Source organism: Cyprinodon variegatus, unplaced genomic scaffold, assembly GCF_000732505.1.
Source record: "Cyprinodon variegatus isolate N-32 unplaced genomic scaffold, C_variegatus-1.0 Scaffold57, whole genome shotgun sequence".
In the NCBI taxonomy this organism is placed as follows: domain Eukaryota; kingdom Metazoa; phylum Chordata; class Actinopteri; order Cyprinodontiformes; family Cyprinodontidae; genus Cyprinodon; species Cyprinodon variegatus.
The window spans coordinates 863,414-878,478 of NW_015150510.1; the positions used below are offsets into that span (position 1 = coordinate 863,414).

At 38.4% G+C, this 15,065-nt stretch overlaps 2 protein-coding genes across 2 annotated transcripts in view; both read right to left on the minus strand.

Annotated features, from left to right (window-relative positions):
* The window catches only part of cdc73 (cell division cycle 73), a 39,936-nt gene extending 36,344 nt beyond the window's left edge, over positions 1-3,592 (minus strand). The window contains exons 1-5 of the mRNA XM_015371374.1: positions 3,432-3,592; positions 2,731-2,836; positions 2,570-2,639; positions 594-656; positions 414-466 (exon numbers count right to left, since the gene is read on the minus strand). Coding sequence (XP_015226860.1) covers positions 414-466; positions 594-656; positions 2,570-2,639; positions 2,731-2,836; positions 3,432-3,562 — 423 coding nt within the window. The 5' untranslated portion in view covers positions 3,563-3,592. The remainder of the gene's footprint in view (positions 1-413; positions 467-593; positions 657-2,569; positions 2,640-2,730; positions 2,837-3,431) is intronic.
* Positions 3,593-9,279: 5,687 nt separating this feature from the next.
* trove2 (TROVE domain family member 2) overlaps positions 9,280-15,065 on the minus strand; it is a 15,307-nt gene continuing 9,521 nt past the window's right edge. Inside the window, exons 8-9 of the mRNA XM_015371404.1 lie at positions 13,228-13,374; positions 9,280-11,529 (exon numbers count right to left, since the gene is read on the minus strand). Coding sequence (XP_015226890.1) covers positions 11,377-11,529; positions 13,228-13,374 — 300 coding nt within the window. The 3' untranslated portion in view covers positions 9,280-11,376. The remainder of the gene's footprint in view (positions 11,530-13,227; positions 13,375-15,065) is intronic.

Below are 15,065 nucleotides of genomic sequence, written 5' to 3' on the forward strand. Positions count from 1 at the left end.
TGGACACTACAGAAAATGGGCTTAAAGTGTAAAAAACCGAACTTCTCCTTTAACAAAAACTACATTGGGTCTACGCTCCACAGTTGCATCATGATCCATCCCGATTCAAATTCACTAGTGCAGAACTGAAATCATCAGGTTTGCATTTTGTTCTGATAAGGCACCGTATTATAAAATAATGCAGAAAAAAAACATGTTTATTTTTCCTATTATAGAAACGTTTAACCTTAAATGTTTTTTGTATGCACGTTAACGCCGGAGGAAGTCAGAACTAACTGATTCTAATAGCATTTGTTATAATGTGAATGAAAATGTTTAAAACATTTAAAACAGTAGTTATGTTTGCCAGTTTGTACCTCCCATAAACACCTATGGGTGAAACTATCCATTAGACATAATTAACTCAAACTTACTTCAATCCTTGGCTTTTTGGCTTCAGAAGATACTTCATCAGCTGCTCTTTTCACTTGGGAGCGAAAAAGAAGAATCAATTTATTACCAAGACATTTAAAGAATTTTTAAGGTGCAGATAAATAAAAGAAAAAAAATTTTAATAGCTCTTTCCATATAAAAATAGAATAAAAATGAAATACCTTGTGTTGGCCTTTGAAGACCTATTTCTATAGGAGCACTTCTGTCAATGCTCGTCGATGTTGCTGTAAAAGAACATGACTGTATTAGACAAGATTGATTCTACCCAGAACTTTTACCTTTAATGAACCTGAAAATGAGCTTTTATAAAATATGCACAAATTGCACATCATTAATTAGGCATTACTGCTTAGCCACGTCATCATCAAGAAGTACCAGCTAGCAAACAGAAAGGCAGCTATTAATGAAAGGCTGCCCTAAATATCAAAAGGTGTAGCAGTTCATCTTCACACTGTTCACGTTTCGTACAGCAAACACATTAACATGAAAAAATGCTGATACATGAATCTAATTTAGTATTTGCTGATAATATTAAAATCAGACGTATTCTTTGAAGTAAACAGAGAAGAGATATTCCTTTAGAAAAGATAAGACATCTTAGTGCGCTCTAATTACCCTCTCCAGATGGATTATCTTCAGGGAGTGTTTGATCCAGATCTCGGCTAAATAGTAGTTTGGCCTAAATGAGTTTTTACAAACAGCTCTCGTCTTTCTAAAAAAGGAAAAGCCAAGGCTGACCCTGCAGTAATTTACCCCAGAACTTCCCCTGACCTGCCACTAACCCCTCTTTGTAAAATGGACCCTGGTGTCTGTTCTCAGTGACTGAGATGCTAAAATCTGCTAGAAAAGTGAGAAGATTGAGCAAAAAGAGTGAAGAAAATATGGGTTAATCAAAATTGATACAGTAAATATTCCTGATAACATGCGACCTTAACCTGAAGCTACCATAAATCCACTGGCCGGTAGAGAAATAGAAAAAAAATACCATTTAGTATGAAGCAGTAATGATGGGATATCATTTGTGTTCTCCATTATAATAATGTCTACCCCACAGTCAGCGTGTTTTTGAGGACACCTAGAGGCCACAGCCTGCTATGACAGTTCACTTCTACTTTAGTGCTGAAAATAAGTTTGTTGCAGCAGCCACCCCAAAATAATAAAAATTATAATCATAGTCATAAATGACCAGCGTCTGACTTTTTAGATGTTTCCTCATCATAACAGCGTTAGTTTAAATGGTAGAGATAATAAAACATAGGTATTAACATCAGCTTTTATTGTATTATTTTATAAATATATTAACTTTTTAAAGTTTTATGCCGACAGCTCTGCAGGAGCACAGATCAAGGCTTGCATTTAGTGTACGTCTCCCTGACAGCTCCTGGATCAGCTTTTCTGAATGGTTGACGATCAGCGTCCAGCTGCAAAAGTTCAGATTTCCAGACTCATGGATCTGCGCTTTGGACAATTGAATACTCCAAACATGCTGCTCCTAAAGCAGGAAATGCTACTAATGTCCCCATCATGCCACTGGACCTCTCTACCCTCCTCAACGCTGTACTTCAGACATCATCTGTAAACCATGGTGCTAAAAACACATCTGGTGTTGCAGTAAGCATATATATTCAAAACTTAGGGAGTGATGGAGGAGTTAGTTTAACATTAATTTACAATCTACTTTATGAAGTTTACAACCCTCCAACAATCGAAGGGGTCCGCTGCTAAATAAAAAGAGATAAAGAAATGCATCTTAAAGGTTAAAGCTGATAGACGAGGGCCAATCAAACTGAACAGGAAAATGATACAAGATCAAAAACTATTCGAGTTTGGGTGAAAACACCATTAAGTTTCAGCAAAGAGTGTTGGAAGTCTACATTTCCAGGGAAAACATCCAATGTGAAGATGAATGCACTACCATCCAGCTCTCCTAAACACTAAAATGATTTTTATAAAACAAAGTTTTGTTGTATTTGCACACATGTAATTTATAGTACGACTGGGCTTTAAAGGTGAGAAGAGGCAGCTTTTAGTAGATGGAACAGAAAGAATGAAAGGTCTGAAAAGCATGGCCCATATGATACAAAATAATGAGCACCCCATACATTCAAGAAACAAAAACTTTTCTGCTGCTACTTACAACTCTCTCCATTGAGGTAGGACAGCAATCCCTTTCGATCCGGTCGTCTGACAACAGGGATGTTCTCTGTCTATAATAAACATGCAGACATGTCATGAATAGACACGCCTTTCACAGGTACAGAGAAATATTTGCAGCCCTGACAGAGGGCTCTAACTTACTGCAGCTCTTCGGACATACGATGGATGCGGCAGATGTACATTGTTCAGCAAGAATAAAATGGAGTCCAAAGTATAGTACTCTTTGGGTTGGCCCTCTTTACCAGTACTGATGGAGAAAACATCCAAAAGCAAGAAATTAAAACTCAAACTTCTTTAGGAGATCAAATAATCTCTACAATCATTAAACCACATCTTACTAACGTTCAGCTGGCTCTGTTTAACCATAAACAACTATAAACGATAACTCTAAAGATGGATACAGCTTTATTGGCTGAGCCACAGTATGGAAGTCTTCTTCGGAAACTAAAAAGTTACAATACACAGAATAATGACCAAAAAGATAAATAATATCCCCATGAATCCCTGACTTCATGAAACACAAATCGGAGCTAGCTGGCATCGCTAATTTAGCATCACCTCACTGAGACACAAGTTTGGACGTTAACTTCTTTAATATAACAAATGTACATAAAGTACAAACAACTATGTCGAGGCAAAACAAAGGGGTTAAAACTGCAGCACAATGTCAATTGCAAGTTATTGACGTATGAAGCTAAAGTAATCAACACTTTAAAGTTCAGAGCTTAGAGAGGAGTTGTTAGCATTTTAGCATCAAGTGGCTAGCCAGTCCAACGTCGTCGCGTAAAGGGAGACACGGGCCTAAATAAAAGGATTTAAATGTGTTTAATGTGCTGACATACCCCCAGATTATGTAGTTGGTCTTGACATTTTTCGGCCAGGAGAACTCTCCAAATATCACCTCATCCCCTTTAGCGACTATTTCCTTTTTCTGGATGTTATACTGACGAAGAACGCTCAACACATCCGCCATCTTCACTCGCCTTCATGTAGTGTGTTTGCGAGGCCCCCGCATATCAACATCATGCTGCCCTGCAAGGTGCCTGATAATAAACAATCTTTTTTCTTTTTTTTTCCTGTCATTTTTGTGGGAGCCAGTTTTCCCCTACCTACAACTGAAGCTGAACCTAGATGTAATCTGTATCTGGATCCAATCAATATTTTTCTAGCTTAATCCCACCTTGAAGTTCGCTCTTTGGTTCCAAATATGGCAAGTCTTAGACCAAATTTGTCATTTTATGTACACAGAGTACATGCAAAACGAAATATCGATGCATAAAGCTTTTCAACAGTGACTGAGCAACTTACAGTAGTGAAATTAACATTTCTATTTATAAAGTGTAGCCGTGATCAGAATAATATGGTGTAAATGCAGTAGAAACATTAAGTTTTATTTAAAGGGATTTTGAAATTTGCCATATAGTGCAAATGTGATGTGTGTGATGCATGATTTGAGACTTGATTAGAGTTTCAGCAGTTCAACAGTCTGATGGCAGAGGGGGAAAAGCTGATGCAGAACCTGCATGTCTTGCATTGAATGCTGCAAAGCCTCTTCCCAGAGGGCAGCAGGGAGAACAGTCCATGGTGGGGGTGTGAGGAGTCAGTTGATGATGTTATGGGCTCGTGACACGCAGCACTGGGATGAAATGTCTTTAATAATAATAATAATAATACATTTTATTTAAAAAGGCACATTTCTGGACACTCAAGGCCACCGTACAAAAGCATAAAAACAGTGTCAGAAAAAATAAAACATTTAAAAAAAATACAGAGGCCGTGAAAGTGAAATTGATATTTAAAGAGAATAAGCAATCTTGAAAAGATGGGTTTTGGGTTGCATTTTAAAATGGAGAATTTATTCTGTGTTTCTGAGTTGGGAAGAGGAGCCCCGATGATCTTCTCTGCTGTTCTCACCACTCTTCTCACCTTCTTCCAGTCTGAGGCTCTGCAGCCTCCCCACCACACAGAGAGACAGCTGGTCAGAACGCTCTCTATGGTGCTTCTTTAGAAGGTGCTGAGGATGGGTGGGGGCAAGTGGACTCTCCTCATCCTCTGCAGGAAGTACAAGTACGTTTGTGCCCTTTTAACCAGTGAGGTGGTGTTTACAGTCCAGGTGAGGTTGTCTGAGATGTGCACCCCCAGGAATTTGGTGATGTTGACCATCTCTACTGCAGCATTGTTAGGCCGGTTCTACCTGAAGTCCAAGATCATCTCCTTTGTTTTCTGCACATTCAGGATCAGGCTGTCGTCTCTACACCAACCCACCAGCTGCTCCTCCTCCTCTCTGTAGTCCTGATCGTTGTCGTCTATGATGAGGCAAACTTCCCAGTATGACTGGTGGTGAACCTGGGGACACATTTGTGTGTCATCAGAGTGAACAGCAGGGGAGGCTGCTTCCTGAACCCCCTGCTGTTCATATGATGGCAACATAAATTCCTCTAATTAAGAACCCCAAATATCTATTCCTCCCTTTCTCACTTTGTTCAGATGAGGCAGGTTCCTGTACTCAAACCAAAATCCCCCCACAGTGCTGTTTGTGACTGAGTTAATTCAGCGGAACATGTACCCTTCTGTTGGAGAACATTGACACAGTTTCAGGAGGCGCTTCTTCTGCATCTTTCAGGAAGCTTTAGAAGTACTAGCTGTAGTAATAGTTTCTCCTTGTGCATTTTAAACATTTTTTTATCTACATTTTTCTAACTGGTCACATGTTAAAGTTAGAAGATTATTATTTAGTAAAACCTGCTCATAAGTCCCTCCTCTGCATTGTCCTATCAGGCGACTCACTTCCCTTATATCTAAATACTCCTTGATGATGTCAATGTTTGCTTTTGCAGTTATTACTGAATCGTAGGAATACAAAGAGGACTTGTTCCGTTATAGCAAATAAAGGAGATGCTCTTAAGTAGTTTTTAGTTCTTTGGTAAGATTTTTTTTTCTGCTTCTGTGAGATACATGATTATTTTAGTCATAATCCATATAAATTTCAAACTTTTCTTTCTGCCTCCATTACTTCTGCACCATAATGGAAAGCAATGCGGCAAATACTGCTCTTAACTCTAATTCTGGTTCCATTAAACCACAATTTGATCTGTTTGAAGAGGTAAACCTAACCCGCAAAGAGCAAGAAACCTTTTTTCCCCGCAAATCATCTTAGCCACTCAACTCTCTCCTTCTTGTTTCTCAACAATAAATAACCACTAGTAACATTCTACATTTAGTTCAACATTGACCCTACTCCCCATCTTACTTCAGTGAATGACAAGACCCAAAAAATGATTTGAAGAGCAGCATAAAGGTTTATTTAGGAGTGGGGATACATTGCAACTACAACCAACATACCTGTGCTCACGACTAGATATAACAGTGTGATGAGAAAAGAGGTGAACCACAGTGGAGAAATACAGCAAACGTCTCTCCTGTGAGAACAGATGCTTTTTTTAACTATAATTATGAAACAGTAACTTCAGATTAAACTATTCAAGTCTAAAGAAAACAGACATTGTTTCAACTAGGCTTGTCCCGATCCGATACGTGGATCGGATCGGGACGCCGATATTGGCAAAAAAATGCGTATCGGCAAAGCATGTAAAATGCCGATCCAGACTGCCGATCCAGTTTTTAAAAAAAAATCCGGTCCGTATTTTCCAGTTTCTCCGATTGAAACAATCCATTCCACTATTTTGCGCCAGTGTTTCCCTGTTTTGCATTTTTATTAAAACTTACAGTAATACTTGCACCTTTAACTGTTTACGGCTTTACTGCTCACTGTGCAATTTCAGATTGCTATTCATAATTTTGTCCAGTTTGTGTTTATCTCTTAATAAACAGGTAAGTTTGTTGTTACCAATCATTGTGTTTTATTCAATCTCACCTAATTCAGCTGGCTAGATGTTATCAAGAGTACTAAAACCCTTTTCAACATGAGTCTTACAACTAAGGCTAAATACTTTAACTTAAACTTAAATACATGCTCGGATAGGCTGGTATCGGCCAGTATCGGTATCGGATCGGAAGTCCAAAAACAATATCGGTATTGGATCGGAAGTGCAAAAACCTGGATCGGGACATCTCTAGTTTCAACACAGGAAAATCAAAGGATGAATATGAATGAATTGTTTCAGTTGGATGGTTGATATCCTCCTTTCATATGTTGGACCACATTCTCCTTACTACATCGGCACCACTTAATCACTCCGAAAATAACTACTTCTGACTGCAGCGGATCTGTTGAAGGAAAAACAAAAAACTGATTGCTTGAATCTCAACTGTGTTAACCTCAAATAGTGCATTTAATCGGATTTTATTCAGCAATAATTGCAGTTATTAGTATTTTGCATACATTGATCTTTCTTAAAGATACAGCAGCCCAACTGTAATAGGTTCAGATGGGAGTTTTTTCACACAGCTACATCATGATAGACCCTAAATATATAAATATTATACATATTGACCATATAGTGATGCATAGAATTCAGTGAAAAGTCCTAAATATTTGTGTAATTCAGTTGCTGAGAAAAAATCCAACACAATGAGCCATATTTAATGGCATTTATAGGGTCAATCAGAATTTACATCTATTGATGTCTTCCATTTAAACCTTAAAACAACCAGGAACATTAGGTTTAATGACCTTTAGTAGTTTGCAGAGAATTCCCACTTTTCCATGAGGAACGTCTGCGTGTGATTCTAGCTGGATCTTTAACTCCTCTGATCAGAGATGGTAGAGTTTAATTAAACTGGCTGGTTTACTGGAATACACATAATTTTTTTATTATTCATGATTCAGAAACTTTCAGGAAGGAGCTCAAGAGTTCTGTAGGAGATCATTCAGAAAACTTAATAAAAAATGTCTAAAACCAGTTCTGACTACAAGGCTACATTCACACCAGGGTTCCCACGCCTCAACTAACATCATTCCTTAAATTTAAGGAACGATGAACAGCAGCATTTACCTCCTGCTACCTCTTAAAGTATCACGTCTATCTCATTTATACAGGCATCAGTACCGGAATAAAGGACTTAACATGTCTAATGTAAAGGTGCCAGTTGTAATAATTTGATCAGATTCAGCAGTATTGGAATAAAATTGTAATCTGACAAAGGAGTATTGGGTGAATTTTGTTCCATTATTGTTGCAAACAAAAAATAATTTATGCAAAGGGAAATAAAGAAAAAACTAGCAAGAGTAAATTAAGTGTTTTCTCAGATTTTGCTTTTTTTAAATTCTGTGTGAGCTAAACTGAACAGAGTGTGCATGTGCACCAACATCTATGTGATCTAGTTCTTTGAGCCAATAGATGCTTTTAGAATATTCCAACAATCATGTTTACATTAAACATTTCCAGTCTGGACGGCCGTTTTTTTCTAAACCCTTATGTCCATACAAACGCTACAGTCCGTAAATGTTTGGGTTTTGAGTCCATAGACATTTCAATTAAAGCACTTCTAAAAATGTCTGTCTTTTTTGCCATTTTCAGAAAATTTCGTGGCATTGAACTCATATTCAAATTCAAAAACTTGCAAGGATTTAAAAACTTTCAGATAAGTAGCAGGTTCACTACCACATATGGAAGTGGCACAGTTAAGTTTTTTTTTTGGAGGTGGAAGGATTGGGATTTGTCCATTCTGATGGCTGTGAAAAAACTGGACGAGTTGCATATGAACCAAAAAAACAAAAACAAAAAAACAGGCAGGCGAACGTTGGATCTGGGTCACATTTGCTCGCAGTGTGAAGGTAGCCCAAGTTCCAACTATCTGAATCAACCAGGCTCTCTTAGAGATATAATGTTGAGTTCTAATACTACTGAACCTTCCAAGAAGAACCAAACTCAGGCTGATTCCAGGAGAAGGATGTTCTAATGAAGGAATATATTCAAATTTCTATATGAATTTCAGCAAGGCTAACTTAACATAAGCTCAACCCGCCTAAAAACTGATTAAAGTCTGAGACAGGAAATCATCTCATTGAAATAAATCATTATTTCTACTAAAAATAGTGCTCAGATTTTCAGACACAATCAAGATAATTAGGCGTCTGGTTTCTCCATGGAGTATAATAGCTGTCAAAAAAATAAAAACGTATGCCGAGGTGTCTAAATGTGTATACTAGTTAATAAATGTGAATAAATCCAGTAGCTCCTTATTGTTAACTCATAGAAATATGAAAAATTGGTAAATATAGAAGTACAAATCAAAGAGTTTTGATAACGTTTTTGATTACGACTCACATATGTTGGGAGTAAATATAACAAACTCATGAGTATTAATCATAAATTTACAAATTTGAATCAGATATTGAGTTGACAGCGAGAGCAAATAAAGAAATTCATTTCTTAACATTTATCAACTTTATTTACAAATTCGGACACCTATTGTCATAGATTTTTCTTGACAGCTATTTATCTCTTTTAAAAGTTGCTTTTGTGTAAAACAGACTACCGGTAAGTGTAAGAAATGCGTACATAACTGTTTTTACACATACCGTATTTTCCAGACTATAGAGCGCACCTCACTATAAGCCACACCCACTAAATTATTTGTAAAAACTGGAAACTTACACATATAAGCTGCATCTGGTTATATGCTGCAGATATCTACTGAGCTGTCTCCCACCAAACCTGTAGAGGGAGCTCTACATACAGCCCCTGGAGTGGGGACGAAGAATGCTAGCTCCTGTTAGCTTGTTGGCTCGCAGCAGTAAAGATGGGGCTTTGTCAGCTCTTTATTTCAGCACTGAAGGAGTTGAGCCCATCTCTTCATTGGTTTGGCAGCTTTAATGCGGCAAACTCAAAATGTGTGATTTCAGGACATAGGGCTTGGGATCCGCGTTGCATTGTGTGACGTGGTGGCCATATTGAGGGCTACGCGAACGCAAACATAGCTCTGATACAATGTTGTAGTTGAAAGAAGAGATGTAGAAGTGGAGAGAAAACAGATGTTAAAATCCCAAAAAGGATCTTGAATTTACCGGGACATATTAAATAGAGAAGCCACGGACCGGTATGTTGACAAAATCAGCATTATTAATAATTTGGATCCATATGAAGTTCCAAACAATGAGTGGAGCACCGATGAGTGAGTGCCTATACTTCAAAACAGTTCCGAAGCTACACGTCCTTGGAGTCTCATATGCAGTTCATGAATGGATGGGTTCAGGAGCTGCAGATCATAAAGCCAGCAAACAGTGGGAACACAGTAATCCATACGAAGGTAAGCTGTGATCAGACGGGCTCTGGAATCTGCTAGTTTAGTAACTGCTAACCGCTAGTGCTAACAACCACTCGCTGCTAGCTGCTATGTGTTTCAAAGGTGTAGTTAGTAGCGTTAACTGCCAACCCTCCCCAAACCCTCCGAGTTTCTCACGTATTTGAGCCTTTTCCCGCTGCGGTTTTTACTATTTTCCCATAAAAGGACCCAACTTTGAAGGAAAGAAACAATGTAGGCTATAAAATAAAACCGTGCATCTTTGACTTACCAGAATGAAAATGCAGGGAACACACTCTCATTGACATCGGGATACTGCGGAAAGTTATGTTCGGTCGTCTTACAGCCGCGATCCAAGCTAGCCGACGACTCTTTATCTCTGACACTTGGTCTCCATGGTTGCGCCTCCAGGCAGGAAAGCGGTGGAAAGTTAACCCATTTTCTATGTTGTTCCCATGGCGATCATATGTTGCGCTGTTACAGCCCACAATACAGCAACGGTTTACCATGGTTGAAATCAAGTTAAGGTGAAATTAATCAAATTAAAACACGGCTGAGAGGGAGTACAGTACGTGGTAGTCATAGGCAATAGTCTGAGCAGCGGTAAAGGAGGCCATCAACATGGCGGCCACGCAAAGTAATTACGTCATGACTCCCAAGCCCTATTTGTTCTCCTCTGTGCCTGCTGCTAGCATGTTGTGCTAAATGAAAATTAGCCCCTTATTATTTCATTTCCAACTTTGACTTCCCCTTCTGGCAGTTAGGAAAAATCCACTGAGAAGCCGCACCTTCTTATAAGCCACATGGTTCAAATCGTGAGGGAAAAAAAGTAGCAGCTTATAGTCCAGGAAATACGGTAATCATCGGATCAGCTTTCACTAAATGATAAAACCTCGAATTTACTATTGCAGTTACTTTTGATGACTGATATCATGTTCAAAGGGAGCGAGAGATATTACTCTGACATAATAAAACTCATCTAGGGCTAAATAGTAAAAGATCAAAACAAAATTAATTTAGAATGAATCCAATGTTAGTATTAACATAAAACAGGTGTAAGAAAATGAACAGAAGGTTTTGCGGTGGAGCTTTGGTGCTTCCACTCATCTTCATTAAGGGTACCACCTCCAGCTTTACTTTACTTCAAACGTGCTGTAAAAGATGCAGACTGAACAGGAAACCACCTCACGGTTAACCTACAGGTGCATAAAGAGCTAATATTCTGATTCAGCTTCTATCTGCCGTCTTCTTCCTGTAAAGGACAGATTTTAGTGTCTTACTGAGAACCATCAACAGCCTGCTATGCACTCATTTTTGATAGCTTAGCCTGGATTAGCATTTGCCTTTCAAATTTCACAGAAAATACGTGCATGTAACATCAGAGAGCGTCCAGCCAGCTGGACCCTTTGTTAGACGGTTTTTAGGTAACATAATACAAAGAAAAGGAGAATCTGGAATTGTCGGCATGTTTTGGATTAGTTGCCCCAGATCGTTCCATGTGTGAGCCTCTTGGGTCCACGTTATGTCGTCTTTTTTGTAACGTGAATTAAATGGTCCCTGTTACTTCTTCACCTGATCCTGTCAGATCAGACCAAGGGCGAGGTTACGGATGACATCAAAAGCACCGCTATCGAAGCCGCAAATGCTGATCAGACCACTGTCTTCCGTGTCCGCGATGGCGTGTCCGATGGACGTCAGGCCGCACATCACCAACCTGGACGCAGTGCCTGATGCCTGTGGAGGAAAAAGAAAAATGTTTGTGAAAGGATGTCAAAATGACTACAGCAGTGAGCCGGAATGATTTGAATGGGGAATGAAAGCAGACATCAGCTGACAGAAAGTCAAATTCAATATTAAATCTTTCAGGAAACCTGGATTTGGATTAGCTTATTTAGTTAAAGTCTGTTATTCAAGAAAATAAAAGCTAAACTCAAAGATATTTTTCCAGTGGAGAGAACAAATCATTCCATTTTACATTAAGCCTCGACTTGAATAAATGTTCAGATTCATGACTTGACCTTTTAAACTCATGATTCAGGACATGTTCCTGTTTACTAGAGAGACTTGATATTTCACCCAAAAAGTTTAAAACATTGATTGTTTAAATAGCGCACACTATTAATTCATCTCACTCATGTATTAAGTTTGGTTTATGCTCAGAAACCAGGTCGTCTGCGTGTCTTGCAGTTAAAGCAGATAAGGCCCCGCCCCTTCTGCAGACACTCCGCTGCACCTCTCCAAAATTTTAGGAGGCCTCTGATTGGTTAAATCTACATCCATACTACACTATGCGTATTTCCTGCTTGGTACCTTACTGGCTTGTTTTGTTTGTCTGACCGCCATTGTGGAAAAAGACTTGTGAGGTTGGACCAGCTAGAAGAGCGGGGTGCGCGAGAACACTAGGACCCCTTTTCCACCTGGATCCCGCTCTTTTTCGCCCTCATGTCCCTCTGTTTGGCATTTTTCGTGACATATTTCCACCCTAGGACGCATAGATCTTTGCCCATTGACTCTTGTTAAAAGTTGTACATGTGCAGTAGCTCCTCTGTAATACAGAGGTGTAGGACAGCTCAGGGTGCAGCAAAGCAGGGATCTGAGGTGGCAGGAAGTGTATTTGCTTACCAGCTCCGGCCACAGTGCAGACGTTTTGCGGGTGATTGACAGGTCAGGTCGTGGGAGTAAGGGACGCATAGGGGAGAGAGAGCAAGAGAGGACGAGAGCGAGACAAATGGCGCAACAAACGTCCTTTTCCAAGACCTGGTTTAGCAACAAGGCTTGGCTAACTGCATGCAGCGAGGCTAACACTTTATTCTGCTTTCCCTGCCTCTTTTTTGAAACGTCAGGATCTGACCCAGCATGGATAAAGACAGCTAGGACGGATTTAAAGCATTTTTCAGGAAAGGTAAAGAAGAATGAACAATCTGGGATTCACATGGAAAATAATATAATATAGTGAACTTTTCTCTTAAATAAACACATTCTCAGAAAATAGTTTTTAGATGTTAAAATAAATATAAAGCTGACTATTAATTCTCCATTATTAAACTGGTATATTCTTTTTGGGTTTGTGACACAACATTGGACCATGCAAAACACAGATTTACCTTCAGAAAGCCTAAGAGGGGGCAACATTTATTGCAAAAAGTTAACCTGCAGATGAAATTAGATCTTGTTTTTTTTCAGTTTCTTTATAATGTTTTTTGTTGTGGGCATTCATATGAATATACAGGCTTGATAACTTGGTATATGTTTGATTGGTTCTTAGTATACGTCTATTTTAAATTTATAGACCCCCCCCTTCCCCAAGGAGAAAACTCCACCAGTTGCCACTGATCAACACGTTCTCTAGAGTTTTTCACAGAAAAAAAGTTACCAGACTTACAGAAAATCACACACAAAAAAGGAACGAAACTCTCTCACAGAAACACTTACAAGTCTGTACTTCTTCAAAGAATCCACTGGGCTAGCTGCAAAAGTCCACAGTGGGTTGTTGGTTAGAATGATGAACATATCGATGGACTTCCCATTTTCTGTGGCCCATGTAATGGGAAGAGTGCAGTCCGTGCTGCCACTAGGGAACTGGGAGACAAAAGCCAACGTTTAGCAGAAGCATAGGTTCAGTTATTAGACTTAAAAGAACAACAGACATCACAGCTGTGGAGTAGGAGTAGCAGTTTCTATCCCTGACCTGTAGATGGCAGCAAAGTGTCATAGTTTCTAAATATATAAAGTGCGCTGCATTTAAGGTTCTATGATAGATTTCTGCTTTTCGTATACATTAAACCACTTTAAGGTCTTCAAAAATATTTGAATGATCAATGTAAAATATTTATATAATTTATTAAAGAGCAGTACCAAATTTCCTTCTTAAAAGGTGTCCCTATAAAGAAGCAACCGCCAATTTTTTTCTTTAATTTTCCTTTAAACTAACCAGAGGAATTAAGATTTTTTCTCTAAGATATATTCGTTTTTATGAGAGTTTATTGTCAAAGGACTTTCCTGTTTATCATTGCGTGGAAAAGGGCTTTGTCACTACCTGATCCGTCCCGGAAGCACGATCCGTAACATCAGCTCAATTGCGCATCCAAATATACATGATTTTATTTTGTAAAAAAGAACTAAATTACGTTATCCCCCTCCCCAAAAATAGAAAGCGTACCAAAATATAATCTGTTCAAGGTTAACAATGTATTCCATGAGAAAATAAATGCCTTAAAATGATTTCTGTTTTATCACTCCTCTGTTCCCGATCTGCACGGGAAAAGCGATCCTATGCTACGTCCAGGAACTAACTTTTTCAGCGCTGGATTTTCATTGATTTTGCTTGTAAAGCGGGGAGAATGGTGCTAAGCTTACCGCACTGTGACGTCACGGGAGGGAGGCGTTACAATATTTGGGCAAAAAAAACTGCCATTCCTGGACTAAATGATCCCAACGAAAATTATAATTTTTTTTACTAATCAACGATAAATTTATTAAAATCACTGCAAACTACGGTTGACAAAAGTATCGATACTCAAAAAAGTATCGATACTGAAATGTTGTATCCGGATACAATACTCGTTTTTAAAAGTATCGATACAGTGCCACCACCAGTGGCACCTAAGCAGTCATTCATCTAAAGTGCAGAATAGAGGAAAATGCACTTTTAGAACACTGTGTAATTGAATTTTTTATCAAGCTTGCTTAATATTGTGCACAGCATACAACCTTTATTGTATTTATTTGTTGTATTTTATTTATTAATGAAAATATTTCTATAGAATTTTGGAGTCTTTGTTTTTATCCTTGTGGTATCGAAAATGGTATTGGGTATCGAATATTTTCCTTAGTATCCGTATCGAGTTGAAAAGTTTAGTATTGTGACAACCCTACTAAAAACGTATTAGTTTTAGGTATAAATAATGTTCCATTGATTATTCCTTGCTGACCGGACTTTTCCTTTAAGCGTCTTACTGCCACATAAATGGCTGGAGTGAGAAAGTCAGTGTCTTAAGCCTGTTAAATGTGACCAACTTGAGTGTCTCACTAATTTGAAAATTGAGTTTTTTTAAACTGTGATTTTATTACAAATGCTATAATTTTCCAATTAATTCGTCAGATTTAAAACAAAGATATGCCAAACTATTCTGTGATATCAAAGAGGTAGAGGTCCAAGATGAACTGTTCTCTGTCCTTAGTGCTAAACGTTTGATCACAGGGTTCCTACAGCAAAAGGCAAGTTAAATTCAAGACTTTTTAAGACTTTTTAATGCCACTTGAAATAAAAA